This window comes from Diadema antillarum, unplaced genomic scaffold (assembly GCF_040938485.1).
Source record: "Diadema antillarum isolate AM-2024a unplaced genomic scaffold, OU_Dant_1.0 seq00000231_RagTag, whole genome shotgun sequence".
Taxonomy (NCBI): domain Eukaryota; kingdom Metazoa; phylum Echinodermata; class Echinoidea; order Diadematoida; family Diadematidae; genus Diadema; species Diadema antillarum.
Genome location: NW_027271281.1, coordinates 159,446 through 172,531, shown reverse-complemented (window position 1 = coordinate 172,531; position 13,086 = coordinate 159,446). Strand labels below are relative to the sequence as shown.

General features: G+C 42.0%; 1 protein-coding gene across 1 annotated transcript; it reads left to right on the top strand.

The window, feature by feature from the left end:
- Positions 1 to 482: 482 nt before the first annotated feature.
- On the top strand, positions 483 to 12,581 carry LOC139729261 (cip1-interacting zinc finger protein-like). Its single transcript, XM_071640192.1, has 8 exons — positions 483 to 650; positions 1,781 to 1,890; positions 3,741 to 3,849; positions 4,541 to 4,651; positions 6,126 to 6,191; positions 7,611 to 7,836; positions 12,275 to 12,396; positions 12,561 to 12,581. The coding sequence occupies exons 1-8, from the start codon at positions 483 to 485 to the stop codon at positions 12,579 to 12,581; spliced, it is 933 nt and encodes a 310-aa protein (XP_071496293.1).
- The last annotated feature ends 505 nt before the right edge of the window (positions 12,582 to 13,086 follow it).

Here is a 13,086-nt window from a genome sequence, read left to right as displayed (position 1 = left end):
CTGGAGTAGTTTCCTAAAAAAATTATAGATTGCAAATGGAAAAACAAAAGAAAAAATGTTGTGATGTTTTATGATGATGTAAAGAATATGACATTTAAGTAGCTTACTAAAGATATCTAGCGAAAGGGGATGTAATTGTTTGAAAGAATGAGGTAGATGATGTAAAACAAACAAGACAAAGATGCTCCCGAACAGTGAACTTTGAGTTAGGAATTTACGTAATCTAGATATGTCCCGAACTGAAGATTGTTTCATTTTTCTTCAAGTACAGTACGGTATGCAAACCCTGATTATCTTTTTTTAATGCCTCTGCCACGAAGTGTTACCAGAGGAATTATTCTCTTATTATTTTCCTTTGTGGCTGGCAGACTCCCCAGGACAGAGCGAGGGAAGCAACAAGCCGACGGGGCCGACCGCAGCCAACCCGCGGCAGTTTCAGGGGCAGAGGGGGCTTGCCGTTGAGCAGTAGACGGGGCGGTGCTATGACCCTTGGAATGAGGGGCGGGTTCCGGGGAGGAGTCCGGGGTGGAGCCCGGGGTGGAGCCCGAGGCGGAGCCAGGGGCGGACACCTGCAGGGCGGCAGACCGATGGCAGAGAAGCCAGAGAACCTCTACTGCCACGTTTGCCAGTATCAGAGCAAAAACATGAATGTGAGAATTCCCCCTATATTTTAGTTCCATCGATGTTCAAAAGCCAGGGATATCAGACTTTTTTGGCAATTCAACTGCATTGAAATGTTCACAGTTTTAATGCACTTCAGACTACATTTTTCCGTAAGTTTAAGATTTTTTGTTTTCTGCAAGTGCTCTCACACCCCTAATAAGCACAAGAGCTGTAAAACATATGTTCCAAGCAAAGCATTTAAGCAAAGTATTCCTTATTGTGTAGATTTGTAGATGTAGACAGCTTGATATACAGATGCATATTCATGTTTATATATTATAGAAATAGCGCACGGCACGGAGTACGATAGTATAAGTGCAGTGAACGTGAGGTTTCTTTAGATGGGTGCCGCCTCTGTGTACAAGTCGCTAGGCGAGTGTGCACCGTCTAAGGATGCCAAGTGTCCACTGCACTAATACATTGTCGCACAACGGAACAAGTGCACTATTTCTTTTATGAAATAGCGAGTTTGGATGAATACCCCCCCCCCCCAAAAAAAATCATATATTATTATATATAGAAACGGCATTATACACAATGAACGATAACGCCAGTAACGGCAGTCTAAAGGCCGCCTCACACTGTGCAATTTTTGCGATGTGATGGGATGTAGCATCGCAAGCGTTCGGTTACATTAGATCAAATACATGATGAACAATAGGCAAACACAATGTGATATCGTGAGCGTGGTATATCACTTTTTTTGCGCGACATCTGCACTCCCGTGCAGTGCACGAAAAAAGTTGAATTTCACGTGACGCGTTTCGACCAATTACCATGCTTGAAATCATATAGCTATTTTGATAGTTGTATTTCATACCTATCCAATATAATCGATAGTATATACAAACAGGGGATGTAAGGAAAGAGATGTCAGTGTAAAAAAAATATTAGTATGCAAAGTACAATGTAGAGTGCAATTTTGATGAAAATGAAAGAAGTGAAACATGATTGTTTTTGGGATGGAGATGGGGAGGGGGGGAGCAATGCTTTTTACTGGGTTGGCATTTCTGCGTGACCAAAACAGAGACGAGTGTATGGGAAGCCAAGATCAATGCACAGACTAGCAATGTTAGATCATCGATGGATTTTCCCCTCCCTTCACTGTCTGTTGCAGGGATACAGAGTTCACATGTTCAGCAACATGCATCTGGAGAACATCAAGGACTTTGCTCTGGTCAACAAGGAAGTTGAGAAGAAGCCCAAGGAAGGGGAGGAAAAGAATGGGTAAGTGCCCCCCCCCCTCCCACTCCAAAGTGACCTTCACAACCCTGACCTAGTGAGGTGGAAGTTCACCCGTGTTCACATTAGTCTCTGCATTGCGGGGAAAGTCCAACGCCACAGGACTTTCCCCTCCAAAACCGCGACGTGAATGCTCATTGAGACTTGTCCCCCTGTCCCCACGAAACAAGTCGGGGTCCGGGGACAAAATTTTTAGGGGAGAGTTACCAAATGCCATGATTGATAGTGTCCAGTTGTATTCATCAAATGTGCGCATGGGGGGTGTGTGCTTTCACGTGGCAGGACTTGCCTCTAAGCCCATTGTCCCTGCAGCTTGGGTACAGTTGAGATGACAGTGTGGACGGTCAGTTGTAAAAGAGATATGATCTCTGGTGACTGTTCCTGCGACGTGGGGTTTAATATGAACGCGGGGTTTGTTTGACTGGATTAAAATCTGGGGAAACTCCCCGAAGAGCAAACAACAAAAAGGGCGATGCACTTTTCTCTTTCTGCATTTGTGTTTGGCAGAGACGTCACGGTGAGGGACTTGCTGAGAGGGAGACTTCTATTTTGCCAAAGCGAGTGCGCGGACAGCAAAAGAGTACATGCATGCGAGCAGAGCGGTGTGTGCAGAGCCAGCGGTGAGCGCTTGCGTCGACACGGGCAGAGCAGTGTGGATAGCAGTGAAGCCCCCTCTAAACTTGCCCCTGATGAGCTAGCTACCCAGTCAGGGTTGGCTGTGTAGCTGGCAAAGTGCGCACCATGCACTGCCAATTCCCCCCCCCCCCCCCCATTTTTTTTTTCTGGCACAGGGGTGAGATAGTGATTGTTTAGAGAATGAGTGTGAGTTCGGTCGCTGAGGCATGGGACTTGACGTGTGTGAGTTGATATTCTAGAACATCTTGTCTGACAAATATGCTTCTGATATGTGTTCATTCTCATTTTCCTGAATGCGCATTGAAGCATTGAAGGCTTGACCTCAGAGAGGAAAATGGAGATATTTCAAGTCAAAGATCTAAAAAAAAAAGTGCACACATGAAAGTATGAGAAGGCACACAATTAAATGATTTATTTTAATGATTTCTTGTGGGTTAGAGGTCTAAGTAGGATTATTTCTACTGATCAATACAAAAATGATTTGTAAAGTGATGTAAGTAAAGCTGTTTCTTTTTTTTCTGTCCGTGAAATGTCATCTCATTATCTGTGGATTTACAGGTGATTTTTATGATATGATCCTTCCTCAGCTTGTACTTTTTCCCCCTAGAAAGGAGGTAAGAGATATTACTGAGTGGGAGTTACCATTTCAGCAAAAAGCACAATGATATGCTCTCAGAGTTAATTGGGATCCCTGCTAGTGTGGTCCAGCTGTATAAATGCTTTGGATGCATGACAAGTGCCTCTTTAGCTCAGCCAACAATGCTGTGATGCCATACTAAAATCTGACTGATACGGTGACTCTAGCTAGTCAGCTCATGCATGGAGAACCAGCAATTTCTTTTTGTCATCTGAATACATAAGTTTTTCATTACCCATTGCAAGTGATGTCTGGCAAGCCCATGCTTTTGCTAATCCCCTCAATTATTGTATCAGTGCTCGAGCAAAGCTCGTTGTAGTAAAAAAAGAGTTTTAGACCAGAAATAGTGTACTTACCTTATGTATGTGTTCACATTATTTTCTTACTTATTTCCTTTATGTTCCTCTGTTCAATGCATTGCAGAAGTGTAGATTACACATTCCTCTTGCCATACAAATGTGACCAAACACCGTAATACGAAAGTATGGATATGTGTGAACACGCTGTGTGTTATTCTGTCTGTGATTTGATGTGCTGGTACTTCTCTTAATGACTCCTGTAGGAAGACGGAGGGTGAAAAGAAGATGTTGTATCAGGCCAGGTTCTGTCAGCTCTGCGAAGACTTCATCTTTGGCAGCCTCATGGCCCACGTCAAGACTGAGAAGCATACGGTAAAAATTTCTACTTGGCTGCTTTCTGAAATGTGAAGTCCAATTTGAACTACAGTGGACTCTTGTTATAATGAAGTCCTCGGGACCGGCAGTTTTCTTTCGTTATATCAAAATTTTCTTACAACCAAACAAATAAACAATAAAAAAGCGTTAAGCAGATAATGTTGGGGCCTGAATTTTTACTTCGTTGTAACCGGAATTTCGTTATAACCATGTTCGTAATAACGGGAATGCACTGTATCATAGTGCCAGAAACAATCGTTATATGTATAAATATAAATTGCATGTATGATGGTGTGTGTGGCTGGGTTGGTCATTGTTAGCAAAAGAAGTTATCAAGCTGGAAGATGGTTGTATGTCTTGACATCTTGAAAACAGATTTTGTTGAAGACTGCACAGAGGGGAAACAAGGTAGAAAAAAAACAATACATCATTGGCGACACAAGTACTTAAGCGTTATATGTGTATTTTTGTGTGTGTATTGTGTGGTATATCTCTAAGAATGCTCGATCTCTAGCTTGTACAGAAACTTTGAAGCATATTTGACTGCCTGTATCTGCTTGTGGACAATTTTTGAAATTGTTTGTTAATGAGATGACATTTGATCTGTGTACATCCCGATTTGCCGTATGTGGCCCCAACACACGCAGGGGTTCAAAGACATCGCCCTTCCGTTTTTTGTCACACGCAGAAACTAAAGAAGAAGTCACTGCAGGTGACCGCATCATGCAAACACTGCGATAGAACCTTCAACGCTGTGGGCAGCTTCTTTCGCCACTGCAAGAGCACTGATCACGTTGAGGTGAGACTTTGATTTTCCCCTATTGTTCTCCTGCATGATGATTGAAGTGATGCAAACGTGAGGGGTAAATGATGGATTGATTGAGAGAACTGTTCAATTATAGACCCCAATAAATGTGACTGCAGTGCATACTAAGGGGATGCCAGTTTTCAGTGAAAAGCAAGATGTCAGACCCTGATGGTATCAAAGTCGAAGTCCTTTCATGAGCAATAGTATCATGAAACGTCCTAACTGCACCATAGAGTCTCAGTCAGCAGGCTGCGATAAATTTTGCACAGTGGATGGGAGTGTGACATCACAAGTTTTAACCCTAAAAAGACTGGGCTATTTTGGTAGCTCGAAAGACTGGGGGGGGGGGGGGGGGCCTAAAGGGTCCCCCCTTAAGATCTCGGCCGTGGATCGCGCGATCGCCGCGGAAATTTGCACAATGGTAGTGTGCGATGTAATCTACAAGATCGTATATTTAAATTTTCCGAAATAGCCTTCTTTTATTTTATTTTGATTAATTATGCTAATTTACGCGAGAAATCAGACTTTTTAAACTAAATCAGTAAATAAAGCTCCAAAAGTGCTCATTTTTGGTCTAGATATTCTTTGTAGCATTCTTAGCAAATGTACTTGAAAAAAAATTCGGTATCAAAATTAATTTCTTATTTATTTTATTGTTTTATGAATTTCTTATGTATTTCTTTGTTTTTTCAACCTTTTGTTTTTGTTGTTTTTTTCAGCAAAATTTGTGGCAGACCCTTTTTGAAGCATAATACTACTAAAACAAATTGATTTTAGCCATTGAGAGTAAAAATAAGCATATTTATGGTGATCGTGCCTTTTCCTCTCTTGCTCCTAAACTATGGAACAATCTTCCCGTCAGCATCCGACAAGCCAATACACTAGATTCATTTAAGTCAAACCTCAAAACATATCTCTTTAGGAAGTGTTATCTGTGTCGGTAGTGTACTAGTGTTTGTAATTGTTGTCATATATATGATTGTTGCTGTACTTATATGTGGATTGCTTATTGTTTTCTTCTTCACTCGTTCTCTATCTTTGTTTTTCCCCAGCGCTTAGAAATATGATATTAAGCGCTTTATAAATGTTATGTATTATTATTATTATTATTATTTATATGAACCATGTGATAAAACTCAATTTGTATTGACTTTGTACACAAAATCACATTTTTGAGCCATTTTCGGTGTCACGTGCATGTACAAAAAGTTATGTAACTTCAGAACCGTACCCCCGGGCGTCACAAATTTGGTGTCAAAATGTGCGGGAAACTCGAAAGAAAAAAGTCATAGAGCATCGCGGTGAGAGCATTGCGTGTTGCTGAGTAATCGCGCGAAATGTCGAGGGGGGGGGGGCCTTTTAGGCCCCCCCCCAGTCTTTTTAGGGTTAAAGGTATACAACACTTTATGAATTACTCATTCTGCACTGTCTTCTTTTCCTTTCTTTTTTTGTTTGCCTCTGACAGAAACTGAAATCTTTGGGATTAGACCCTGAAGAGGAGGTGAAAAAGAAGCAGCAGGAGTTGGAGAAGGTAACCATGGCGATAGATGCTGTGATTGATTTTGACGATGCTTTAGCTTCAGTCAGCTTGTTTTGCTTTTGCAACAAAATAAATTTGAGGAAGGGGACCGGGGTGTGGGTTTGGGCGAGTTCATCCTGGATTTGAAGTTATTTTAAAAAAGCACACAAAACTTCGTGCTTTTTTTGGTGTGTGTTGAATACTGTATCACCATCACTTACAAAGTAGAATGCTGCTATGGAGTAGGGCTTGAAGACTTTGAAACTGGAACACTACAGTGTTAGACATGATGGATGTAAATTTAGAGGAAGCTTAAAAGTTATGACATAGTAAACTTTTATATTGTCATTTCCTAAACAAGGCATAAACAGGTGATTTGTTGATGACTTTTATCATGCAATCCTTCCATGTATATGTAGATATTCTGTGGATGTACAGTGGAACCTCGTTATACTGTCAACGCGGAAGTACTCACGCGCATTAAGTTTTGCGCAGTTTAGCACTACTTTGCGAATTCGGCACGACTTTGCGAATTCTAGAAGCCACGATGATATCCTTGCGATTTTCTCTGCGCATTTTGTACAGGCTGAAATAGTGTGATTCGTCTGTGATGCCTTCCTGATACGAGTGTGTGTGTATGTTTGTGTACATGTGCACTATTACTATTAGTAGTATCCATTTGAGCGCATGTGTGCATGCAGTAGTTCCTGTGCAGGCTATACATTCAGACGGAAAGGGCAGCGCATCAGTTTTTATGCATTTTCTGTGACCTGGATGAAGACATGAGCATAAAGCAAACAAAGCGCAGCATGAATTCAAGGACCTGCAAATCTGTTTTTGAGCGGCAAAACGTGAAAAATTGATGGCACAAAAATAGCAACGTTCACAGTGGCGAGGTCGGATGAAGCGAGATGCCTGATGTAACGAGGTGATGATGCAGGTTCTATTCGTTTTACATGCATTTGCTTTTTCCCCTGATATAATGAGATACCTGAAATAACAAGGAATTTTCAGACATCTCAAGCAGCTTGTTATAACGAGGTTTCCCTGTATGGGTAAATTAGTACACATCTGCATGGACATGCTGTGCCAGCTACAAGCTTTACTTCAAATTTGTTGCAGAAATAGGCATATATAAATCTTATATTTTTTCAGTTTAGACCAAGAAATGCCAGACCTAACATGGCATATTATTTTCAAAACACAATGAAGGTATTAAGTGAATTTGAACAGCCCTTAAATGCTGCGTCTCTTTGAATGTAAAATAACTTTGACAGGGCGTGAGGCTCTTGTGATGTATCAACTGTACATTAATGATTCTGTCTTGAAATCGGGGGTCATCTTGGCCCGAGTCGTGAGGGGGATGGCGTGATAACGAAAAGCCCTGTGCCGAGAATCACAAAATGTTTCAAATGAAAACGTTCTATCCAGGAGAAAAGCAAGTCCAGGGGAGCCGCAACCCGAGACGGAGAAAAGAGCACTGACTCTGCCGCGGCCGCCACCGCCGCCGCCGGGCCCAAGGATAAGACGGAGTCCGGTCAATCGACCGCTCCCTCTGGCCAGGCCAATACGGCCCAGGATGGCAGTGCAGGCCTTCGGGCCAGACCAGGAGATCCAGATGAAGATTTGTCGGTTTTCAATCCGAATGTCTCTGTGGGTAGGTCCAGCCCCCTATTTTTTTTTTTTACTTTTTTTTTTTTAAAGAACAACCAAGTAGACCATTCAATGGTCCATGAGCCACCATATTCCCCTTTTTGTCACCTTTTTTTTTTTCCCGATGTTTGCCACTCAGTGTTACACTGGAGTTGCATTTATGCACCCAAGGCCTCCCTATGTAGATCTTGTAAGTGGGAAGAGTGGGGTAGCCATGTGTGATCCTAAATGCAGGATGACAACTCAACATGAACTACCACCCCATCACTCTGACCCTACGGAATGGCCTACACAGGGGCGAGGAGTGGTTTCCGGCACGCGTACACGAGTTGTGTCAGCTTTTTTTTTTGCCTGCCCCCTCCCCATTTATGGACCATCCCCATGAATACAAACACATGGTGGACATGTGGGTAGGGGGCAGTATAACATGCATTATTTTCTTTTTGCCTGAGAAGAGGTGCAAGGAAAGGATTGGCCAATTATATGACTACAATGTACATCTCAAAATCATTTGTCTGGGTCATGCTGAGGGCATATCTACAGACAGTGCATTTGGCTATTCTAAAGTGCACAATTTTTTGCTAATCAGGGTCTCCCCCAACCACTTCTTAATGAGACCATTAGAAAGCAGCCTCTCACACTAGAGGTTTTCAGTGACATCATCTGATCAAATACCTGCAAATTTGGTAATGGATAGATTTACACCAACAGTTCCAAGAAGTTGGTGACTTCATTATGGATTGCTGATTATCTTGCGTAGGTACTCTTGACAATTGTTTCTACTGATGCAGTGCACTCGAGCAGCATTTGTCACTTATAATTACTTACTGTTTTACTGATGGCAGTTACTGTTTGCCAACATGTTGTTGAAAACAGGCAGTGTCAACCCCAACTCGTGCCATGCATACTTGGGTGTTTATGGTGGATCATGTGAACCACCCACCCACCCACCAAGAATCGTGTGGCAGCTCAGATGTGCTGTTTGGGGTGCTAGAATGTGGCTGTATGCACCTATCTCTACTTGCACTAACAAATGAGCATAGTGTAGAAGTATCCATAGTCTCTCGTGTTTGTGTAGGGATATTGTGAACTAAGCACACCCCTCTTACGAATGCCCCTATGCATTTGAATAAAACATGTCCAACCTTTGTGTGATTGATTCTTCTCTCATCTTCCATTCCTTCATTCTGTCAATCATTCCTCACTTGCTCCTGTGATCTCTTTTTTCCCCATCAGTGTATATGGATCACTGATGTAGTTTATATTTGACAAGATTTTTTCACGCATCCAGGGGGCTCCCCTTTGGTGTTTCTGGTTGAGTCTTATTGTTTTAAGTTTTTAGTGTAGAACAAATAAGAGCTATTGAAAAGGCTTGGACAGAATTTGAGATATGTTTCTCTTCCCAGAGGCAAAGGACAGGTGTACAGGTTTTGTATATTAGAGACGGATTGCATTTGTTACCATTTTTGAAGTGTGAGAAGATACCATTGGAACCTGTAACTCTCATGCAATTGATACTTGCTGTACAAGCCAAATTTGTCCACGCTTTCTCAAGAAGAACTTGTCACGTTGAAAGACAGGAGGGGAAATAGCACATGTCAGGAAATGTCCCATGCTCTAGCTTTGGCTGCACACCCTCAAGCTGAATTCTGAGCTACTCATGCAAACTGTTCGGGCATTTACTGCATTGACATAAAAGGACGGGATGTCACAACCAGTATTCCTTGGGGGCACTGCGAATCTGACACGGAACTGCAACAGTGCGGAGGGGAGGCCAAATGACTTGTGTTACGTGACATTGTCACGTTATGGCAGGGGTTCGTGGATCACAGGCCGCATGTTGCAGTGATGTAACTCTTGTGCCCAAGTCGACGGTTAAAGCGTGTGGAAGAAATTATCTTGCTCGACTGGATGGCACCTGTTACTCTGATTAGAAGAGTGAAAAGGAGAGCACACACCCACGCCAACGTCTGAACACTCCTCACTCGTGGCATGCTGACAAGGCACAAAGCCGTTGTTACTTCAAACACCCTCTCCCACTCTTATCTGTCCAGTTTGCCACATCAGAGGGTGTGAATCCCTAAAGGAATGTGCATGAATGCAAAGTTGACAATTTATAAAGCCACTACTAGTATTTGTTTGAAGAACAATTTCGCCATACTGTCGTGATACATAATTTACATGAAATGTCACAATGACGGCAGTCAAAGATATAGGAAAGTTGTTTGTTTCAAATTTGCATGAAAGGAAAGCAACAATTCCTTGCTGTTTTCTTTTTTTTTTCAGAGCAAGTTTGCTGAAATTAAATATGCCGTATTTTGCATTTGTTTGAACAGCTATATCAATGAAAAGTAAAGGATGTATTGATAATCACAGAGCTTATTTTGATGATATAAACCAACCTGGCTTCCACATTGTGGTAGAAGACATTACAGCTCTAATGACATCTCATGTGGGTGTCCAAGCAAAATCAGATGTGGACATTGTGTATTCGGTTTCTTTGAGACCCTAGCAGCATTTCACGGGATGTTTAGCTTACTTAATCCAGAGGGGGAGTCTACAGTATGGTGGTAAATAATATACATCAATCACGTTTATTTCCCAAGTCAAGAAAATGATATTGGTTTTAATATATCAAACCATGTATGAGCCTGACTATATGCTTATTGAGGGACTTGGAGTACAGCATCATTGCAGCATCATTGGAATCTGAAAATGGTCCAGCCCTTGTTAAGGCCTCAGGACTTTCTTCTGCGAAATGCCAATGATACGAAACTGTACAGACTCCCAAGGGAAGAGGAGGTATGCAGGCAAGGATTGTGAGAAACCTTGAGGGGAAAAGTGAAAAATAGTGCAACAAACGACGGAACTCGGCATTCATCGGTTTCCGTCATACAACAAAGCGAGAGATGACAGACCACCCGTCCCCTCTACATCCAAGGATGAACAAATGGGACAATGTGTGTTCTGCAGTGGCAACAGAGACGGACCATTCTTGCTGGTTGATGTGCAACTGAAGACTGTACTTTCGAGGATAACATGATAAATTTGTCTATGAGCTTGTAGCTGTATTTATAATGGTAATAATAATGATAAATCAATTCCTAAAGAGCAGGACCTATGTACTATATATTCTACACTGAAAGAGCTCCTGATAAGTTTGGTAGAATAGGAAATTTTTCTTTAGATAATTTCTTTTGTAGCGTAGCTAGAAGTTATTTTGCTCAGATGATGATAGTCGTTGTAGCAGAACCTACATTCGATAGTGTGAAATATCTTGTCAAGTGTAGTTGTCTCACAGTAATGATCTTTGCAGCTAAAATTTTGTCTTGATTCAGGAGAGTAAAAGGTAAGTGCAAACATTGCATGAAAATCCCATGAATTAAAGGCATGATATTGATTTGATGTTATACATACATTGTAATTTTCTCAATGGCCCGAATTCACGAAGGTGGTACAAATGAAACCATGGTTTAAACCATGGACAAAAACCATGGAGCGCCAAGTGTCGCATGGAATATTTTGTTATGAAATCAGTCATTTCGTCGATGAAATTATTATTTTGTAATGAAATGACAACATTTTGTAACTACATGAACATTTTGTCCACGAAATGATCAATTTCGTTAACGAAACGGTCATTTTGTCAACGAAATGACGAATTTCGTAATGAAATATTCCGTGCGACACTTGGCGCTCCATGGTTTTTGTCCACGGTTTAAACCATGGTTTCATTTGTACCACCTTCGTGAATTCGGGCCAATGAGTTTTCTCCTTTTGAAGAGGACTGTGATAAGGGAAAGGTGAAAAATAATCCAACAAAAATTCAGGGTATTCTGTTTAGTTCATGTTGGTCATGTCACCTTGCATATTTATGCTATGAATGCTATGACAAGGGCAATGTTTTCAAAATGGCACTAGACGTTATGAACTGAAATTTTTGAATGTCCTGATAAAACATTCTTTAATGACACATTTTCCTTACTGTTGAATGTATAATATGCATGATCTTAACCAGGAACAAAACAATATTGCATTTTGTTGAAGATGGGGTGCATGGTGTATTATGCACTTTCCAACCTTAACTTCTCTATTACTGTCCTATCTTCCCAATAGATTAAAGCTCAAGATTGCACTAGCATCAAAGACTTTCATCAACATAGATACAACTATACTAAATTCAGTGGTAGCACCCTCTCAGCTATAGTGTTAGAATTTGTGTGCTCCTATGGAAATTCCAATTATCGTGAGATACTTGCCTAATGTTGTTTGTGTGGTGGTGCTTTTATCTCTCTGTTTGGACCACATAATCAGTACTGAAAAGGAGGATGGGGGGTCGGGGGTCAGAAAGGGGTTAGAGGTCACTACTTGACCCGGAGTGCTGTATCTGAGCCTATCACCAATTTTCTGCCTTTCTCGCTGGACGATCTCCCTCCACACAGGTGTTGAGTTTGTGGTTCCCGTCACCGGATTCTTCTGCAAGCTGTGCCGCAAGTTTTACACCAACGAGACCAGCGCCTGGGTGACCCACTGCCGCACGGAACCCCACTACACGCAAACGAAGGTACGTTGGATCTCCTACTCGTGTTCTGCTTCTTTTCATTTTCGTCCGCTCACATCCCAAGACCCGGTATTGTGGGGAGACAATGCAACGGGGAGCTACCCTGTCTCCGATACATTCGAAAATCCCTGCAATTGTTGACAGCTTTGTCACTTATCTCTATGTAGGTACCCACTGCCATGAAATAGACTCATGAAAGCACCGAGAAAGCTTGTTTGCACGCATGGCTACCATGTCAAGTCAAGCAAATGAAGAAACAAAAGTGTAATACCTTGCAAATATACTTGAAAAAACTTTTTTTCATGGGTGTTAATGGAACAGCACTGTGGACTAGTGCAGTGTTGGGGCAGTGATGTGCTTAATTAAACAGGCTCACATGTTTACTACCTGTCAAATTATGTTTAACGAATGATATCGGAATTTGTCCACTGCTTTTCAAAGATCAAGAGAGCAGCCATTGCAGCTGCCATGGCACAGCGCAAGCGGTCAGCCAGCCAGGACTCTGGGGGCAAGGAGGAGAGCGAAGAGAAGAGCAAGACTGGACAGGAGGCTAAAGGTAAGATGAGCCTCACAAACCTGCTACGAGCATGGCCGAACTCCCAAGGCTCACTCTGCACATCATTTAGTCCTGTGCTACAGTGCGGGCAGGGTAGCAATGATTTACCGATCATGTCCAGTTAATTGTTTGAAGAT

Excerpts from the sequence above, each read along its gene's own strand:
- LOC139729261 (XM_071640192.1), top strand. The coding sequence starts at position 483 with ATGACCCTTGGAATGAGGGGCGGGTTCCGGGGAGGAGTCCGGGGTGGA. Across the intron at positions 1,891-3,740 it reads GAAGGGGAGGAAAAGAATGG|GAAGACGGAGGGTGAAAAGA; the intron begins GTAAGTGCCCCC and ends TGACTCCTGTAG. Across the intron at positions 4,652-6,125 it reads AGAGCACTGATCACGTTGAG|AAACTGAAATCTTTGGGATT; the intron begins GTGAGACTTTGA and ends TGCCTCTGACAG.